Source organism: Dama dama, chromosome 2, assembly GCF_033118175.1.
Source record: "Dama dama isolate Ldn47 chromosome 2, ASM3311817v1, whole genome shotgun sequence".
NCBI classification, from domain to species: domain Eukaryota; kingdom Metazoa; phylum Chordata; class Mammalia; order Artiodactyla; family Cervidae; genus Dama; species Dama dama.
In genome coordinates, this window is record NC_083682.1 from 3,757,773 (window position 1) to 3,778,811 (window position 21,039).

A 21,039-nucleotide genomic window follows, 5' to 3' on the forward strand; every position below is an offset into this window, starting at 1 on the left:
TTCTCCCCTCCTGCCTGTCTTGGGAAGACACCAGGTGCTCAGTAACCGATTGACGAGTGAATGAATGAATCACCCAGTGAACTGGCTCCCTCCCTAGCACTTCCTGAATCTCATCGGTGGCCTCATCCTGACCTTGCTGCTTCTCCCGCAACCACCTCTTTCCTTGCACATGCAGTTACAGCCCTGGTTCACAACCACCGCTGTGACCCCATATCTACCCTCTTCCAGGTCTGGCCACTGGTGGTGATTTTTCTAGGACCTTGCTCCACAACCATCTATGGCTCCCTAGTGCCTACCGGTGGAAGATTCAAGTCCCAAGACCCAAGGGCAACCTCTGGCCCTTCCCCGTGGTTCTCTGATGATCCTGGCTCCTACCCACTTGCACATTGGGTTGCCCCAATGCCAGGAGCCCAAGGAAGGAGGCAGGAAGGACTGTCACAGCCTTGTCTAGAACGATGCTGGGTCTCTGAGACCATAGGATTGAACTAACCAAGGGCAGAGTTTTGAGTCACCAAAGAGTTTCTCTGGTGCATTGGTGGTTTAAAAACTGGCCTTCAAGGTCTCTGGGAGACAATGACTCCCACCCCAGAGGTAATCAGAGCCAAGGATGATTCAGCTAACACTTACTGGCTCTGATAGAATAGCTTTCTGTGACTTGGGGATCACGTCTGAATTCAATTATAAAGCAGATCCTAAACAAGATGGGGCCCAGAGCCTTCATTCACATATGCCGCCTCCCAACCTCGGGCCACCTCCCTGACAACAAGAATGAACTTACAAATTTGCACCCTACCCTTCCAGGAGCATCCTAGTGATTCTCAGTAATATAAAACTGGGGCACACATACATCTGGAAATGGCAGGTTCCCAGGTCTCCCCACTGGCCATTCCAATCCTCCCTCATCCCAAAATGACAAAGAAAAAAATGAAACCATTCAGGTTCAACTAGGTCCAGTTCTCTGGAGCAGTCAGTGGCCAAGAGGAAGTTACCTCTCCTGGACACATATCAACCCCAAACTACACCGGCCGTGGGCATTTCTGCGTAAATGAATTCCTCCTTGTTTATTATAATGAGATTGAATTTCACCAATAACACAATCAATACTAACAGTAGGCCCTGGAACGGCCTACTGCATCCAGGTCACCCTCGGAGGGGGCACACGGCAGCCCTTTGAGCAGGAGGCCACCACGGAAGCTGCCAGGCTGGGAGGGGACACTGTGTGGGTGGGACCTGGGTCTGCCTGTCCAGGCATCAGGCCCAGCTCCCCATGCCAAGGCGGCATGCACCACTGTCCCATGCCTGGTGCCTGCCAGCCTCGAGATACAGCTGTGAGGGGCAGCTGTCTACTCAGCATCAAGAGGCTGCCCACTCTCTGCCCTGCCCCTGTCCTCGCTGGGTTGGGAAGAGAGGAAAGCAGCAGCTTGGCCACCAGGTTAATCCTTGTTTAGATAGTAGTTGGGTCCCGAGCTGGGCACAGCCCTGCATGGCTGGTGGACAAGTTGGCGGCTCCTGGATAAATATTAAACCAATACCTAGAGTAGGGCAGAGTGGCCTGGTCAGATTTCAAACCACAGTTTGCTCGTCTGGAAATCTAGCCCCAACCCTCATGCCTTTGTCTGCACTGCACCATCAGCCCCGCCTGGCTGGCCTGCTCAGAAACCTCCAGGCAGAGAGGAACATACAGACTCCATAAGGGCAGCTGCAAGGAGGCGGGAGAGGCGTGCAGGGAGCCACGAAGACAGGGGAACATTCTGAAATAACCCGCGGGGTCTGGAGTCCCTCTGCCTCTTTCCTGAGGATCCACCCGTCGGTCCCCTGGGCTCCTCACAGTCCACTGGTTTTATTATTCTCATTATTTCCATCACAGACAATTAGAGCCCCTCCACCCAGGGGAATTTAGCTGAAATGAAATTATCATCCTGTTTCCCGGGAGCCACCTTGCTGGGGAGCTGTGGATTCCCATGAGTGAGTGATACTTACTATTGTGCTCCGGGTTTTGCTGTCGAAAAAGGAATCCTTGTCAGACAGGTCAAATCTGTTGAAATATTGCAGGGAAAAAAGAGACACAGCTCACTGGAGTTGGCTTTCCTGGTTTCCAGGGCCCTAAGGGGTCACACTACCCCTGTGAATGGTGACCGTGAAATCGGCAAAGCTCAGTCCGCCTGCTGGGTGTGACCCAACCCTGGATGTTTGGAAGGGTCTGTCTCATCCTCACCCCCTGGGGAGGCTGGGAGACCCACATGGGGTCATGGTGTGGGCGGAGGAGGTGACCCTAGCAGCAAATGTGGTCAGATCTCCCTCTTCAAGGACCCTTTTTCTTTCCAAGGACACCCTTGGGGACAGTTTCACTTCTGCTTCAGTGACACCAGGGTGATCACACTCTTGGGTACTTTAAAATTTCAGACAGTCTCACTGTAATTCCCAAATGGTTTCGGTCCTGATGTCTTGGGCCACACAGATGTCTTAGGGCTAGAGGGCAGAGGGACATGTCTGGAAAGTATCACCCACTCCCCAAGACAGTCAGGGTTGAGCTGGGGAGGGCAACTCGGGGTAGGGGTGGCCCAGAGCCTGGAGGAGAGCCAGGCCTGCAAGATGGGGTGCTGAGGGAGGCGGCCGTGGCAGAGCCAAGAGAGGCCGGGGCCCTATGGGCCGTGGAAGGCGGGTGTCTCCCTCTCAAGCCCGGGGGCTTGGGTCCTGAAGCTGGAGGGGGAAGCTGAGCTGGGCCACTTCCTCTCTCTCATGTCTGATCCCCAGCAGGACTGGGAAACAGCGATGGAGCATGTGGCCCCTGCCCTATGACTAACTCCCGGGCCAGAGCAGAAGCTCCAGTTCTGAGCTGAGGCCCAGTTCTGTGGGTCCCATGGGACAAGGGGTGTCCAGGGGCCTCCCACCCCCACAGCTTTGTCATGCCAACCCCACAGGATTCCCAGACTCCAAATTTCTATTTCCACTCTCACCCACGCTCCAGCTCTGCCCGGCAAGGCCGTGCAGCCGCCACTGACCCGGGTGGCTACGCCCCATTGCCCATCAAGAGTGGGGGAGGAGGGAAGGTTCCAGAAGACTGCAGCCCTGCCAGGCCGCCTGGCTAGCTGCAACACCCAGGCCCTAGAACTCTGGCTGGGGGGCTGCTTTCCAATTCTCAGCTCCCAGAGCTCGGCAGGCTTCAGGGGCTACAGTCAACCTTGCCCAGTTCCTCAGAACGCATCCTGAGAGGGATGGAGTCAGGCAGGGGTGGGGGCCCAGGCCTGCCCTCACTTGGGCCTGTGCTAGTTTTCCTAAGTGTCACCCAGCAGAAGGACGAGATTTTTGTCTCCTTAATTCCTCAGTTCATAGTGACCTCAGAGGTTATCTCCAGGGCCCCTTCTGTGCTCAAGAACCACAAGCTCTTACGGGAATATGCTCCAGGGGCTGAAGTGGCCACTTCTTTGGGCAGGGGAGGGATGGAGAATTCTGGTTGGTCCTGCAGACTGTGTCATTAGGGCAAGTCCAGAGTGGGGTGGTGTCACCACACAGCAGGCCCCGCCCTCCCCGGGAAGGGGTGGGCAGATGGGGCCCCCACTTACAGATGCTGCTTCTCCCGGGAAAAGGGGTAGGAGAGCCTCTTGGTGGTCTGGGGCCTGTGCTCTGCCACCTTGGGCTGGATGGGGTCCGTGATCTTCTGGAGCACAGAGTTGATCTTCTTGAGGAGGCCGCGGGTCTCGCTGATGTGATACAGCTGTGGACCGGGCAGGGCAGGGGGGTGCGTCATCTGCTGAGCCCTGACCCTGGGCATCTCTTCTGAGCTGGTTGGGGAGGCAGCCCCTTCCCCCCTACCCTCCCAACCCCGGAGCTGGCAGGCCTGGGAACGGGGCGGGGGGTGGGGGAGATGGGCCAGGATGCCTCCTCTACTCCTGGGTTTCCTGAAAGCTGGGTTTCCTGAAAGCTCAGAGTTTCGGGAGATCCCAGCCAAAAGGGCAGTTCTAGTACATTCCAAGGAACTTCCCCCAACTTTGCATTTGTTTAAAAAGAGGCAATCCAAAGGATGCTGGTGGATTTGAGAAGCTGGGAGCTGACATTCCTGAGAACAGCTTCCCTCTCCACGCTCACAAGTAAACCCTGAGGCTTCCCTGAGCTCCTGGGACACATGGGGTTCCCAGCTTGAAGTTGTCGGAGATCAAGAAGAAAAGCCCCAGCAAGCCAGAAAACGTAATCATATGAAATGAGTCTGATGAACCAGCTGAAATACTGAACATAGGAACAGTGGAGCAGGAGGTTTCCCTGTGTTTGTGTTTATGAGAAGCTCCCGGGCTTCTATGCCATCTCCGTGGGGCCCAGACTGTAACCTCCGCCCTCCCAGGGGACCCTGGAACCCTCCTGCCCTCCCGGGGTGGGTGGACGGCTGAAGCTCCCTTGGGCTTTTTCCTAACAACCCGGACCCTCCTGATGCTGTTCTCCTGCGGGCTTCCCTGACACACAGACCCGGGGCCCCTTGGGAGCAGAAGCATCTTCGCTGACCTTCTTTGTCGGCATCTTCAGTTTCAAAAACTCGGCCTCTCGGCACAGCACATTCCAGGGTGCGTGGATTTTTACAAATCCAACCCCGTGAATTTTTGTCTAGAAAGAGGGGAGAGGGCCTCAGTCAGCGTGGGCAGATGTTTGGGGCTGAAAACCATTTTTACCTTCAGGGCAACTACAGTTTACAAGACGGCAGCAGGTGGGGCTCCTTCTACTCATCAACTCTGGGCTCCTCTGACGATGCTCCCTGGCACTCTTAGAATCCCCTACAGATGGCACAAGAAAGCTGGGGGTTGGGTGGGCCCCTGGCATCCCACAGGAGTGATGAACAGGGAGGGGTTGGGCGCGGTGCCTGGAGGGAGGTCCTGACCCCACAACACCTGGGAGGTACTGGGGGGGGGAAGCTGAGGGCCCCCAGAACAGTCTGAGCCACGTAAGACCTTTCACATCCAAGACTCCAGGCCCTTCGACTGAGGGGGTGTATTCAGTGTCCCCAGGGTCCCCAAGCAGGGCTGAGGAGCTGACAGTGAAGATGGTCCCCTCTGGGCAACTCTGTGGGTCAGGACACACCTCTGACTGGATGCGGCTACCACCCCACCCCCAGCCCCTGTCCGCTAGCTTCCCTGGGTCTGCACTGCCTTTATCCTAATGTGAGTGGCTCGAGACCCGCCTGTGTGCAAGTCCATCACCCTGACTAAGCGGCTGCGAACTTGGACAGTGACTTCTCTCTGGTCCAGCGCGTCTGAATGACAGGATCAGGCAGCAGAGGGTCACTGAGTGCCGTTCGGCCAGGAACCACACAAACTATGACAAGAACTTTGAGGACCGACTCCAGTGGTAACAGCCGCCTCTCCCTGCCATCCCGGTCCAGCCCGAACCCGACGCGAGTTGGGCCGTTCCCTCCGCCCTCCTTGGCGCCGGGGGTTGCACTCCACTGAGGCAGGGGCCGCTCCGCCTGTACTTCTCCGCCCCTAGCCCACCAGGACTGCCGCTCCCGCAGTCCACCCACTGTGCGAGTGGGCGGGAGGGCGGGGGCCCCACTCCAGGGCCACCTCATCGGTGTGCGAGCTGACCGGTGGGGCCGGCGGCAGGCTGAGCCCACTGTGCCCGTCACCTCAGACAGTGATCCCACTACCACGGTGGCCACCTCGCTCTCTGCTGCCTGTGGACCTCTCTCTGCCGAGAGCCCGGGAACGACCTTGCTGGAGCGGCTGGCACGTCCTCAGACCTGGAAGCTTTCTGGTATCACACCTTTCAGCCCGGGTGCAGTGGCAGCAAGGCAGCCTCGAGCTATCGCGGCCCCGCTCAGCCACTGGCTGGTACCACAACGGGCCCTTTCCCCAAGCAAGTGACCGTTAGTGAGCAACTGTCCACCAGCGACCGTTAGAGGTCCTGCTCAGCCATTGGTCAGTGCCATGGTAAGCCCCGCCCCCAAGCAAGCGGCCATTAGTGAGCAACTGTCGACCAGCAACCGTTAGTGTTTCTGCTCAGCCGTTGGTCAGTGCTATGGTAAGCCCCGCCCCCAAGCCGGCGGACCCCCGCCGCCCCTCCCGCTCCCTCCCTCTCCTATATAAATGGAGCCCGAATTTGGACTGAGGGAAGATGGTTTTTTGAGATGCTAGTCTGCTGTTCTCGGTTTACTAGCTTTCTGGTTAAAGTCGTTATTCCTTGTTCCAGCAACTCATCTCCCCATTTATTGGCCTGTCCTGTGGCTAGAAGAACAAGCTTGGGCTCAGTAATACAACGAGCTCGATGGGGAAGTCTGGACCACTGCTCCCTTCATGGATGGGGACACTGAGGCTTGGAGAGGTGAAGTTACAGCCTAGGTTCCTCAAAAAATTAAAACGACAGCCACCATCTGACCCAGCCATCTCACTTCTGGGTAGCCAGCCCAAGACAATGACATCAGGATCTCGGAGAGCCAAGTGCACTCCCATGTTCACTGCAGCCTTGCTCTCCGACAGCCAAGATACAGAGACGGTCTGAGGGTCGTTCAGTGGTGAGCAGATCAGGAAAGTGTGGGAGATAGATACAGTGGGGTATTATCCAGCCATATAAGAAGGCAGTCCCGCCATTTGTGACCACACAGACAAACCTGGAGGATAGTCTGCTCAGTGAAACTAGTCAGACAGAGCGACAAGTATTGTATGGTATCACTTACGTGTAGAATCAATAAAAGCCTATTTCATAGGCATGGAGTAGAGCAGTGGTTGCCAGGCGCTGGTCAGGGGGATGGGGAGATGTAGGTGAGAGGGACCAACTTTCAGTTATAAGATAAAGTTCTGAGGACCTAACGAACAGCAGGGTGACCGTAGTTAATAATATGGTATTGTGTACTTGAAAGGTGTTGCGAGACCAAAGCATCCTCACCATACACATGTGCACACACACACACATGCACGTACACACACACACACACACACACACACAGAGCTAACTGTGTGAGGCGATGCATATGTTGGGCAGTCATTCCATGACGTCTATGGGCATCAAGTCATCACAGTGTAGACTTGAAATACACAAAACTGAATCTATCAATGACTCCTTAGTGAAGCTGGGGGTCTAAAATCAGGGCCTGGCACCTTGTGCCTGGTGGGTGTGGGAACCTGGGTTCACCTGCAGGCTGTACACACTCTTAATCACAGGTGAGGCCTGAAGCAGCCCAGCAACTCTCTATTTTTCTTTTGCTGTTTTTCTCTGTTCCCCTTGCCATTTGTGTTTAACAGATTCCCAGTATCGAGTGAGCAGTGTCAATGCAGCAATAATGTTTCCCCGTCTAAGGCGGGCGCATGTAACACCAACAGACTTCCCAATCGCCCTGAGATAACTGGGGTGCTGCATCACAACATAAAGCAAAGAAACATGACATTCCCTGAGACAGAGCTGCCTGACGGCAGTGGGAACTATGGTCCACCAGACTTCCCAAGGGGACCCCCAGGGGCTTGGAGCCCACGCTGGGCCCCCAGCTTGAGGCCACACTTGCCTTTCCACCATTCTGGGGATCCTGGTGGAAGAAAGCCAGGCCATGGAAGGGGGATGGTGTGGCCGGCCCCTGCCAAGTCAGGGCAGGACTGACTTGGGTCTGTGCTGGGCTCCACGTCCAGTCACCACCCTTGGAGTGTACAGAGTTCTTGGGATCACTGTAGGTTTTTGCAAAAAGCAGTGGAGCTGAAGTTACTTAGGATGGTCTTTAAGAAAAAAATCCTCAGTGGGCCAAACACATTCACTCAGCGCCAGCCTCGGCCCCTAGTGAGATGCAGACTCCTGCTCATCTGTGGCTGTGCCCACAGCCCACCAGGGCAAGGGGAGCCTCCCAGACACCACGTGCCATGTGGGGTTCTTCCCCCACTTTGAGTGAAGGGCTGCACCCCCCTGGATGAGCCCGGCTCTCCCCTCCACCTCTGACGATGAGGCCCCCACACCTCCCATGACCAGAGGATCCAGCCTCTCCCGGGGCCTCTGTGTCACTGCACAGGCCTTGTCCATGTGGCCCCAGCATGCAGGGTGAGTCCTGTGTGGAACCTCCCAGCTCGCTGGCCTTGCTGCCCACATCGGGGCCATGCAAGAGCACCATGTGTCCGCTGAATGAGTGGATGAGGGCCCCTAACAATGATGGTGATGACCAGGAGGAGGAGGTGAAGGGGGCTGAGATCCAAGTGTCAGTCCCTGATTCAGGCATCTGTGCGTATTAACTCATTTAACCTCATGACAAGGTTGTGTGTGTGGGGGTGGGGTGGGGGGTGGGGGGTGAGTCCTGCCACTGTTCTCACCTTGGAACTGGCAAGTTCACGGTCAGTGTCCAGGGGCGGCTGCAGCCACTGGCCACAGACTGGACAGCTTTAACACAAATTCATTCTCCCCTAGTTCTGGAATCAGAAACCTGTGATCAAGGTGTGGGCAGGGCTGAGCTCCCTTCAGAGGCTCCAGGGTCGGGTCCCTCTGGCCTGGTCCAGCCCCTGGGGGACTCCAGGCCCCCCTGGGCTTGTGGCCACATCACCCTGACCTCTGCGTCTATCTGCACAAACCTTCTCTCCTGGGTGGCTCTGTGCTTCAGATCACCCCCTCTTCTCTTCCAAGGACACCCGTCATTGGATTTATGGTCCACATGCATCCCAGGTGATCTGGTGCAGAGGTCAGTAACTTACTTCCATCTCCCAAGACCTTTCATTGGAATAAGGTCACCTTTGCAGGCAGCAGGAGGAATGGACAGCTTTCGGGGCCACCACTTAGCCCACCACACTTGTCATGAGGCCACACGGGAGAGCCTCACTGGGTTTGGTGCAGGGAGCTTTGAAGAAGCGGGGTTCCAGAACCTCAGTCCTGGGGCTGCCTCAAGAAGACAGTGAGGATGATGCACTCGGGCACAGGGACCAGATGCGCAGGGCTCGGAGGTGCACTGGTGGGCGTGGGGCTCACCTGCAGGGAGCCTGGAGCCTGACATGACGGCCCAGCGCCGGGGGACACAGAGCATGCGTTTGGGAATGGACACATCCCAGCACGGACGAGGGGAGGCAGGCCCGGGTGCTCAGGCCAGGGGAGCCCGGATCTTCCTGCTGCCCTCAAGGGGCAGGTTGGATGGGCATAGGAGGGAGCCGTGGTTTCAGCGACCTGGGTCGGAGTCCCGGTCTGGTGCTGTGCTGTGTCTGGCGAGTGACTCCACCTCTCTGAGTCCACCTTTTGCTCCACTTTGCCATACATGCCAACCTGCTTCACAGCTGGGGGGAGTTCCTGGTGCTCTCAGCAACCCTGCCCAACCCTGTGGCTGGGGCCATGCTGCCTCTCCACGAACTTGAGGCCGCTAAGACCACCCCTGCACAGACTTTCTTTGCCAAGAAGCTGGAAGCCGCCTCTGCTACCCTAGGAAGCCCTGGGGCACCGAGACCCAAGAGGCAGCAAAGCCTCTAGCCTGGGGGCTCCCAGGCATGGGGCTGACCACATGGGGCGCTGTGACATGTCTGTGGATGGCCCCATACGGCCAACCCTGTCTTTCCTGTTACAGCCCAGGTTTATTTCTGTGCGCTCAGTTGCACGCAAAGACCCAAAATATATTCCTCCGAGTCCGTGGAGATTTGTCTCGACGGTGGTCAAGAAGCAGTGCCCGGGCCGGCATCCCTGGGAAAACACGTTCCGCTGTTTACGTGAGCGACAGGGTCCCTCCCAGAAAAACATCTGGCAGGATCGGGAAAGGGTCGTGGGACTCGTAGGATGAGAACACATATGGGATGTTTTAAACCTTGGTGCCCGGCCTGACAGCAGTCTGCTCCTGGCGGGAAGAAACCGTGAGACGCCGGTCCCCTCCTCCAGGCGGACGCCCCAGAGCAGTGGCTTCTGTCGGGACTGGCCCCTTGGGTGGGGAGTCTGGAGGCCACAGAACCCCAGGGGCCTTGGCGTGGGTGTGGGCAGGGCCAAGGGGCTCGGGGAGGGGACGGGATCAGGGCCCTTGCAATGGACTGCCACGAAATGCTGGACAAAGAAATATAATAAGAAAACAAATGTCACACCTTAAAGTTGCTAAAGAGCCAAGAAGGCCCAGAAGAGTGACCGGGACTGTTTCATCGAAGGTGGGGGAGGGGAGGGGGAGGCTTGCCCAGCACATACTGGACGAGGTTAAACCTCCGTTCCCGGCTCAACTCACAGGAACAGAGACCTCCCCATAATCGCTCCTGGCACTTTCCTTTTAGAAGGAAGAAGGGAATCACAGAACAAGCAAAAACGTCCCCAGGGTGGGGGGCGGGGGCGGATTCCTGGCGGTCAAGTATGCCAAGGGCCCCTCTTCGTCCCCACAGCTGCCTGAGTCTGCCTGTTGTACATCACGGTCACCCGTCTATGCTGAAGGGCGGGCTCCGAGGTTGTTGGAAGGTTGGCCTCAGCGAGGCCGAGCATGGGGTCCCTAGATGCCCCCAGAGGGTTCCAGGGCAGTACACCTCCCCAGCCCACCCCAGAGGGCCCCGTCACTGCCATCAGGGAATTAGGGGGTGCTGAGTATGCAGGCCCGAGGGTGGTGGGGGCGCCTCCACGGCATCCTGTGTGTGCACCCCACCCTGGCTCATGGTCCAGCAGGAGCTGTGGGGAGCGTGTGTACATGGCAGGGGTACAGAGGACAGCTCCCGGGCACCGCCGGGCCAGGAAGCCCTGGAGCCCCAGTGGGACGCCTGGGCTGGACGTCTGACCACCACTGGGGCCTGGTCAGCTTGCCCCTCTCTGTGCCCTCAGCTTCCGCAGCTCCAAGGATAACACCACCCGGAGGGCCTCCGAGGCCAGGGCTGCTCTGCGGGGGGGGTTGTGCTCTCCTCGAATGTGCTCAAGGCCTGTGATGCCTGGTCAGTCCCTAATGACCGGGTGCATTCTTGGCAGCCCTGGGGCCTGCTTGCTCTTCCTGTTGGCACCGGGGTCCCGCGTGGGACAAGCTGGAAGGCTGGCTCCAGGCTGGGTCTGTCTGTTTAGCTGAACTTCGTGCCCCCCGGGAGGGAGAGCATCTGGCATGGGGTGGGCCTCATCCCCTCCTTCTCCTGCTCGGCGCCAGGACCGCCCTCCTTCCAGTTCCCGGAGTGGGAAGACAGGGGCCCTTTCTGGGTCACCTGAACGTGTCATCTCACGGGAGCCTGGCTTGATGATATTTGCTGAGTGATCCAGGGGGGCTGGGGGGACAGTCCTGCTGAGATCCTACTGTGTGCTGGCCGGGGATGCTCCCGCGGTTCATCCCCGACCTCTGGCAGCATCGCTGGGTTCACTTAAATACTCGTGGATGAGAGGGCAGTCTGGCACCACCACTGGGGGCTGACTCTGACTTGCTCACGCCCACCCTTCACCCGGAAGGCTCCCGGAGGGGACAGGAAAGTGCCCAGTCCCTGGGCAAGGGTCCACAGGGAGGCATTTCTGCCCCATGCTTCCTGCTGCCCACGTCTGCACTGCCCAGGAGGAGCGGTTGTGGTCACTCGGGCACGGTCACATGGGGCACTGGCACAAGCATGCCTTCTACACATCCTGGACATGGTACCCTCGACTGTCTCCAGTGAGCCAGGACCCAGAACGCAGTCTCTGAGGGAGCTGGGGCTGCAGAACTGGTTGGGGAGGATTTACCCCTCAGCTCTCGGCATAGGGTCTGGCTCCCAAGGCCTGACTTGTTGAAGGAATAAAAGACATGTATTCATTCACAGTCCTGTTTTGATGATGGTTGGGTAGGTTACTCAGATTCACCCTCTCATGGAAAACAATTAAAAAAAAAGTTTGACGTCTTAAAGTTGCTGAAGACCTGAGAAGACCCAGAAGAGCAACCGCCTAAGATGGGGAGTCTTAACAGAAGAACCCTCCTTCCCCATGGAGCTGGACTTCCAGGAGACGACACTTTCAGTTGACCCAGAAAGGGCCTCCCTCCTCCAGTCCCAGGAATTACAAGGAAGGTGGTGTTGCTGCCGAGCAGGAGAAGGAGTGGGTGAGGATCCCAGTGGGTCCAGGCACGTCAGCCCGTGACCTTGGCTCAGGGTGGTCCTATCCATAACGCCCTCAGATGAGTGGAGAATGCAAGTGCCAAGCCTTTCTGGATAAGGGCACCTTCTTCCTGGGCTTGGGAACTGCCCCACGGGTTATGTAAGGGTGGTGGCCAGTGGGGAAGAGCGCCAGGCCCACCAGGATGAAAGACAGCTGGAAGAGAACCAGCAGAAGTGACCCCCTCAGCTTTGGGATTCTGAGAGGATTACATGGATAATAAATCCAATAAATCAGCTAAGCTCACCTCATTTAGAGAAATAAACCTCAAGATAGAAAGGTCCTGCAAAGGACAGGAAACTATTAAAGAAAATGACACAGCCAACTTGGAAAAGAACCAAACAGAACTTGCAGAAATAAAAAAGTGTCATAACGAGAAGTGAAAATACAACAGACACTTTGGAAGACACTTGACCTCTTCAGGAAAGGGAGACATGGGGGTACAGAGCAGGAGCATGCTGACAAGGTATGCAGTCCCCCTGCTCCAACCCCCTGCTCTCCAGGAAGAAAAACCAATCCTGATCTGTAGCTGCATCATTTGACAGTTTCCATGGTGTAAACACTCCCGCCGTGGCCTGATTCATGTACCAAAGGGTTAACACCCAGCTGGCAGAATTCCCGATGAGCCAGAAAGAGCTGGCTCTGGCACACAACCGGCCTAGAGACATGGGAGGACATCAGAACCACAGCCAGAGGGGCACAGATTTCAGCCCAACTACCTGGAACCTGGGCAGAGCTGTTCTTGGGGAACTTTAAAGACAAGACTCTTAAAACATGTCCAGAATTCACTTTATAACAAGTACGCAAAAACCAAAGTACGCAAAAATCCACAAAACCAAGAGAGGCCCAAAGGAAGCCAGGCGGGGTATATAAAGCCTCAGGACTTAAGACTCAAGAGACATAAAAACTTTATGGACAAAGAAATTAATATGTAATGGTGGAATTATGAATAGAGATATGAATAGCTTCAGGACTAGACAATGGCCCCTGACACCTCACTGTAAGAGAGGCTCATGGCATAGGCACTAAGCCTAGAGGTAGGAGAGAGATAGGGCTGAAGACCATGTTTTGTTGTTCAGTCACTAAGTCACGTCTGACTCTTTGCGATCCCATGGACTGCAACACACCAGGCTTTCCTGTCCTTTACCATCTCCCAGAGCTTGCTCAAATCAGTGATGCCATCCAACCATCTCATCCTCTGCTGTCCCCTTCTCCTCCTGCCTTCAATCTTTCCCAGCATCAGGTTCTTTTCCAATGAGTCAGTTCCTAGCATCAGTGGCCAAAGTACTTCAGCTTCAGCATCAGTCCTTCCAACGAATATTCAGGGTTGATTTCCTAGAGGATTGACTGGTTGGATGTCCTTGCTGTCCAAGGGACTCTCAAGAGTCTTCTCCATCACCACAGTTCAAAAGCATCAATTCTTTGGTGCTCAGCCCTCTCTATAGTCCAGTTCTCACGGTTCAGGGCAAAGAGTGTGACATGAGGACTCAGCACCCAGGTTCAAGTGCTGGCTCTGCCCCTGTTGGGCCCAGTGGCCTTGACCTCCTTGCCCCACCTCTCAGGGCCTCAGTCCCTTCCCTCGGTAAAGGGACCAGACCCCTGTACCACAAGGCGGGTCAGGGTGCTTACACAGGGTGGGGTGGGGGTGGGGGTTTGCGTCCAGGCTGACAAATCCCCAAGAACATCTGTTGCTGCACTGTCCTTACATATGGAGTTGTTGAAATTAGACTTGAGGTGCCTCAGAGTGGAGAACCCCTACCCCAATGTCCAGGCCATGAGGAGAGACCCACCCCCCAGCCCCACTCCATGCTCATCACCGTGCTTAGCCAAGTCTGGGAATGGTCTCAGGACACCAGCTCACGCCCACAAGCCCTCAGCTGGAAACTGCAAGAAACATGCCTCTCCCCCATCCCTGTTTCCATGGCAACCCTTCCCACCCCCCTGGGAGGAAGGACGTGCCATCACCTCCATTCTACAGATGGAAAAATTGAGGTCCCAAGTGGGGAAGCCATGTGCCTGAGGCTGCTCAGCCCCCAGGACGTGGCCCGGCTGGGTCTGGACCCGCACACGTGGCCTCAGAGGGGCTGGGCGGGGTCTGAGCCTCCCTGGGAGCTCAGGTACCCTCACCGCCTGACCATGCATCCTGGAGTCTGGTGTGGAGGCGGCTCCCATCCTCCTGCAGGCAGCTCCTTGCTTGCTCTTCAAAAAACAACTTCCACAAAGACGGGAAACAGATGCCGCCGTGGCCCCCACCAGCTCTGGGGAGGAACGAGGAGAAACTACAGCCCGCCAGCCCTGGGGTGTGGTGGCAAGCCCTGAACGGCAGCATGAAAGCAAACTGACCCTGTAGGGTTCACGTGTCTGCGGCCTTAACAATTCTGCCAAAGCCAGAGTCAAGTTCAACATCAGGGCAGTGCAGGCCTAGGTCACCCCCAGTACTTAGCCGGGATTTTACTGTGTGGCCTTCTCGGCAATGACCACTGGACATAAATAATGCTCTGGCTTTGAGGCTGGACTTGAAAAATGCTGATGGGTTTCGGTTACAAGGAAACATGTTGGCCCACAAGCTGCTCTTGTCCATTTACTGGGAACCCTGGCCGCTGACCCCAACGCCATCGGAGGGGCAGAGGAGTGGGGGGTGGGCAGAAGAGGCACTTCTGGAGAAGGAAGGCCTGGGCCGCCTCCCTCCCGGAGCTTTCCCCCATCATTTCCATCCTGTCTGCTGCCCCAGGGATCTCTGACATGACACCCCTTCTGGACCCTCATGTGTGAAACTGACTTCAGGGACCATCTTCTGGATCAAGGTGTCAGATTCTGATTTGACAACCAGGGCCCCTCTTGTGGGTGGCTGGGGAAGCAACTTTTAAGCTGAGTTCCTCTGGGCCCACGGTGCCTGGGGGAGGGTGGGGTGCAAGTGGGACACCTGTGATCACAGCCAGTCGGCCAGGCTCAGCCTCCATGCGTCCTATACATGAAGTTATGAGCACGTTTCTTCCAGGCCCACCACTTCCCCCTCCGCTGGGTTCCTGGCGCGGGGCACCCAGTGTGTGTGGGAGTCTCTGTCTGGGCTACCTCTGGGGCACTGGACAGGGGATTGGGGACTTGCATGGACACTGGGGGGGGGGTGTACTTCCTTGGGGAAGTTTCTGACGGCTCCTGGGGAAACACACCTGCACGCTCCTCACACCTCCAAGCATGGAGCAGGGTCAGCAGTTTATATACCCTGGGAGCAGGTGAGAAGTGCAGTGTGGGGCACTCCTAGACCTGCTGAGTCTGAACCTGCATCCTGACAACCTCAGGGGCTTCCGTGCACACCCCGGGACCCTGCACCGAGGCAGCCAGGCCAAGGCTTGGTCCCCGCCAGACCACCTGCCCTGCTCAGCCCTCCAACCACGAGCCGTGTCTGCCCCACCCATGGCTGCACCTTGAGGGGTCCTGCGTGAGCTTCCCCCACTCCTGGGATAACCGCTCATGTATAAAGGCTCAGCTTTGAGGTGGGGTGAATGGTGCCCTCCAAAAGAGACACCCACATCCAAACTCCCCATATTTGTGAGGGGGCATTTATTTGGAAATGGGGTCTTTGCAGATGAATCAAGTTAGATAAGGTTACAGTGGATTAGTGGGCCTTATGCAGAATGATGGGTGTCTTTACAAGAAGAGGACAGATGCACAGAGAGGAGGAGGCAGTGTGAGGAGGAGGCGGAGGCTGGGGGGCTGTGGCCACAAACCCAGGAACGCCTGGAGCCCCCAAAACTGGAAGAGCTGGGAGTGTTATTCCCCCAGAGCCTGGGGGGCACCCGGTCCTGCTGACACCTTGACTTTAGACTTCTGGCCCCCAGAACTGGGAGAGAATCAATTAGTATTGCTTTAAACCTCCCCCCTGCCCCCAGTCTGTGGCTGTGGGTATCAGAAGCCTCTCCCGGGACACTCAATGTTCTGTGTCTCTAGGATCCAGCCCCCCCACAGTGCGCTGAGCCAGGCTGGTTTTCCCCCGGTCATCACGGGATGTCTGCTCAACAATAAACCTGACTCGGGAGAAAGGCTCACACCGCACACAGGGGCCCTGTTGGTGTGGGGCTCGAAGCCCATTTTGCCCCAGAGCGGCTCAGCCTCACACACCCTCTGACCCTGGGGGAGCAAAGGGGGTCACACACCTCTGCAACCCCTGTGACCTGCACACCCTGCCCGGTCACAACTGCAGACGACTGGGCCAGCAGACATCTCGGGGTGGGGGGGACTTGCTCATCTGCCCCCATTCCTCTTGCATCACTGTCCTTCTGCATCCCCCCATCCCTACTCCTGGGCTTCCCTTGGGCTTCCCCTGTGGCTCAGCTGGTAAAGAATCCGCCTGTAATGTGGGAGACGCAGGTTCAATCCCTGGGTTGGGAAGATCCCCTGGAGAAGGGAAAGACTACACTCTCCAGTACTCTGGCCTGGAGAATTCCATGGACTGTATAGTCCATGGGGTCGCAAAGAGTCAGACATGACTGAGCAACTTTCATTTCATTCATCCCTGTCCCTGGTCCAGCCTGTCCAGCTGGCCCTCCATGTTGGGGCCCCGGGGGACACTGGTGACATCTGGGGACATTTTCGGTTGCATTTAGGAATGCTGCAAGATATCAAATGCCAGCAACTCCAAGGCTGAGAAATCCCACTTTAAGACTCTTCATCTTTTGGGGGTCATTGTTTGAGTATCCAATGGAGTCCAGGGATTTCTCTCTCCCTGGGGAAGCACGCATAAGCCCCAGTTTTGTTTCGCAGTGGACAAGGCTGTGTGGCTGGGCTCTCTCCGAGGCTATCTTGTTCCCCAGACCCTCTCACTTCTTGTAATCAGAGCACATTCGGGAATGAGTCATCCCAGGCGTCTCTCCGCTAATCGCGCTGGCGTGGACCCGTGCACACCCCGCACGCTGCCTGTGCCCAGCGGCCCCTGAATAGACTCTGGTCTCGAGCAGGGGAAGGCAACAGGCTGCCTGGGGCCTGACTCACCTCAGGGGACAGCTCGGGGTTGCAGGGGCCTTGGAAAAGTCGCTTATGATCTGAAGACGCCACAGGAAGATGGTTCATGCTCAACTCTAGCTGCTTTGAAATCTTGAATTGTCTGGTTTATGCCACAGTAACATTTTCATCTAAAAAGGGCCCAATCAGGGACTTCCCCAGTGGTCCAGTGGCTAACACTCTGCCTTCCAATGCAGGGAGTCTGGGTTCAATCCCTGGTTGGGGAACTAAGATCCCGCATGCTGAGAGGTGTGGCCCAAAGTTTTTCTTTTTTTAAAAAGGCCCAATCAACTCCTGAAAACCTTTTGAGGTTATAGAACCAAATCATCACTGAAATTTGGGGTCACTGTGACCTTGTGACTTGTATTAATAATAAGAAATACATTTTTGGTCTTTGTCCCCCGGCCCTGGCACAGAACTCCTAAAACTCTGGGAATTTCCTAAGTGGGGAGGGCAGTCAAGGTGTCTCTTGTTAGGTGAATGAGGTGACTTTTTGGAGAGTGATTCCTTTCCAAAGGGTGGGGGCTGGTGGCCAGGGGAACTAACCACATGGTTAGAGGATTGGAAGTTCCAGTCCCTCCCCGCCACCATGTCTGGGAAAGCGAGAAGGGCTGCCGGTTGAAGCAATCACCAACAGCCAGTGATTTAATCAACTGTGTTTGTGTGATGAATCCTCCATAAAACCCCCCAAAACAGGGTCTGGACAGCTTCTAGGTTGGTGAACACATGCAGATGGGGGAAAGTGGGGCTTGGACAGCATGAAATTCTGTGCCTCCCCCTACACACCATGTCCTATGCATCCCCTTCCATCTGCTGTTTCTGAGTTTATTACCTTTTACAATAAAGCTGTGATCTAGTAGGCAATGTGTTTCTCTGAGTTCCATGGACCACTCTACAAATTAATAGAACCCAAAGTCGTTAGAACCTCTGAACGGTAGCCAGTGGGTCAGAGCACAGGTGACCATCTGGGCTTGCAAATGATGGCTGGAGTGGGGGGAGGGTGTTGTAGGGCTGGGCCTTTAACCTGTGGCGTCTGGCAGTACCCCCAGATAGGCAGTGTCCACACTGAGTTACGTTGCAGGACCCCCAGCTGGTGTCAGAGAAGGGCTGGGTGGTGCTGGGGGAAACAACGCATGCATGTTGGAATTGGGAGAAGAATCCTCATCACTTATTGGTACAACTCGATCTTTTCTGGTGGCCATAACCACTGTCTTTATGTTTGCTGTTTATTTCAAAGTCAAGAAGTTTTTGAAAAGATATGTGTGGCAAAGGATTTAATTGGACTTGGAAAGGCTCTTCTTTCTCCTTTGTAAGGATGGCCATTCCATTATCACATGAGCAATAATGATATATGACTGAATATTCACATCACCAGTGAGAATTTCCCTAGTGCCAGACTCTAAGTTAAGCACTTTAGGATAAACCAGTGATGTAATGGCTTGTTTCCCAGGTGGCTCAGAAGAAAAGAACCTGCCTGCCAATGCAGGAGAGGCAGGAGACCTGGGTTCAATCCCTGGGTCGGGAAGATCCCCTGGAGGAGGAAATGGCAACCCATTTCAGTATTCTTGCCTGAAAAAGTCCATGGATAGGGGAGCTAGGGGGCTACAGTACACAGGGCTGCAAAGAGTTGGACATGAATGAGCAACTGAACATGCACACAGTCATGTAAAAACTGTTTTTATCTCTGTTTGACAAATGGTGAAGCTTTGTTGTTGTTCAGTCATCAAATTTTGTCTGATTCTTTGCGACCCCATGGACTGTAGCACTCCAGGCTTCCCTGTCCATCACTGTCTCCCAGAGTTTGCTCAAACTCATGTCCATTGAGTTGGTGATGTCATTCAACCATCTCACACTCTGTCGTCCCCTTCTCCTCCCGCCCTCAGTCTTTCCCAGCATCAGGGTCTTTTCCAGTGAGTTGGCTCTTTGCATCAGGTGGCCAAAGCACTAGAGCTTCAGCTTCAGCATCAGTCCTTCCAATGAGTATTCAGGGTTAACTGCCTTTAGGAATGACTGGTTTGATCTCCTTACTGTCCAAGGGACTCTCAAGAGTCTTCTCCAGCACCACAATCTGAAAGCATCAATTCTTTGGTGCTCAGCCTTCTTTGTGGTTCATCTCTCACGTCCGTACATGATTACTGGAAAAACCATAGCTTTGACTGTACAGACTGTACAGGCAAATTGATGTCTCTGCTTTTTAATACGTTGTCTAGGTTTGTCATAGTTTTCCTTCCAAGGAGCAAGCGTCTTTTAATTTCATGGCTGCAGTCACCATCCACAGTGATTTTGGAAATAAAATCTGTCACTGTTTCCACTTTTTCCCCATCTACCATTTATTTGTCATGAAATGATGGGACCAGATGCTATGATCTTAGTTTTCTGATTGCTGAGTTTTAAGCTAGCTTTTTCCCCATCCTCTTTCACCCTCATCAAGAGGCTCTTTAGTTCCTGTTCACTTTTTGCCATTAGAGAGGTATCATCTGCCTATATGAGGTTATTGGTATTTCTCCCGGAAATCTTGATTCCAGCTTGGGATTCATCTAGCCTGGCATTTTGCATGACATACTCTGCATATAAGCTAAATAAGCAGGGTGACAATATACAGTCTTGACGAACTCTTTTTTTCATTTTGAACCAGTCTGTTATTTTACATCCAGTTCTGACTGTTGCTTCTTGACCTGAATGCAGATTTCTCGGGAGACAGGTAAGGTGTTCCTATCTCTTTAAGAATTTTCCACAGTTTGTTGTGATCCACACAGTCAAAGGCTTTAGCGTACTCAATGAAGCAGAAGTAGATGTTTTTCTAGGATTTCCTTGCTTTCTCTATGATCCAAGAGATGTTGGCAATTTGATTTCTGGTTCCTCTGCCTTTTCTAAATCCAGCTTGTACATCTGGAAGTTCTCAGTTCATATACTACTGAAGCCCAGCTTGAAGGATTTTGAACATTACCTTGCTAGTATGTGAAATGAGTGCAACTGTACAGTAGTCTGAAGCTTTATGTCTTGCGAAGGACAGGCAGAAGGTCTGGTATCTGGCCAGGAGGGTGTGAATTATTGGACGCTGGGGTAGGGGGTCCTTTCAAACTTGAGATTTTAAAGTTGTAGTCAGGAAAGAGTGGCAGAGACAGAGAATAAATACCCGTGAACAGACAAGGCACCCATCACACTGCGCCCAGGATCACAGTTCCAGGGACAGGCTCCACCACCAGGCTCCCTCCAACCTCTCCTGCTTCTGACGGAGGCCACTGGTTCCTCCAGTTATAAAGGACACCCTGAAATCAAGCCTCTATAGTAGCTGCATTGTTCCAACAAAAGGCCACGGGGCTGGCTGGGTGGGACTGGGAAAAGCCAGTGTGAATGACTGCTCTCTCTCCCGAGCGGCCCCAACTCAGGTCTAAGCCAAAGCGAGACAGAAAACACTGAAGGACCAGCATATGCCTGTCTGTGGCTGCTGCGCTCAGAGCGCTTCAGAGACAGGCTCTCAGCCATCCGGTTAGGATCCAACTTTGCGTCCTGACCATCAGAATGTTTTAGGTCCCTCACATCCTCACAACTCCAGTAGGAACCAACCCCACAGCTGAACTCATCGAGATCTGCCAGGTAACCAAAGCCCCACCAGTGGGGTGGTCCCTGCTGGCCTTGACCTCCGGGTCAAGGTGGAACAAGGGCCGTTAAGCAAGTTTGGTTGCTTTCAGGCAAAATAGCATCAAAGTATGAAAGAGTGTTCATACCTGCTCCCCGGTCACTAGATTTCTAGCCTGAGTACCGCGAAAACCTTTTCGTCACCAGACCCAAAGCGTTCACCATTTAAGGACTGGGTGGTTCTCATCGAATAAAACAGGAAACTAACACCACCTTCTATTTTGAACGTTCTCGATGAACTCACGGCTCCCGAGGTCTACCTGCTGGCTACGTTCTCTGCTCTGAGCATGCTGTTGAGACTTCAGCTGATTCTTGGTTAACCTGTACAGTGACAGCTCCTCGGGCTGGGGGCCTGAACTCCAGTGCTCACGGAAGGAAGGCCCCCACCCCCTCGTGCACAGAGATGTTAAGCGGCTGGTGCGG

At 54.9% G+C, this 21,039-nt stretch overlaps 1 protein-coding gene across 1 annotated transcript in view; it reads right to left on the minus strand.

Annotated features, from left to right (window-relative positions):
* Positions 1 to 21,039, minus strand: part of ANO1 (anoctamin 1) — a 168,849-nt gene that overhangs the window by 66,989 nt on the left and 80,821 nt on the right. The window contains exons 4-6 of the mRNA XM_061161710.1: positions 4,495 to 4,593; positions 3,564 to 3,715; positions 1,981 to 2,035 (exon numbers count right to left, since the gene is read on the minus strand). Of these exons, the coding sequence (XP_061017693.1) occupies positions 1,981 to 2,035; positions 3,564 to 3,715; positions 4,495 to 4,593 (306 nt within the window). The remainder of the gene's footprint in view (positions 1 to 1,980; positions 2,036 to 3,563; positions 3,716 to 4,494; positions 4,594 to 21,039) is intronic.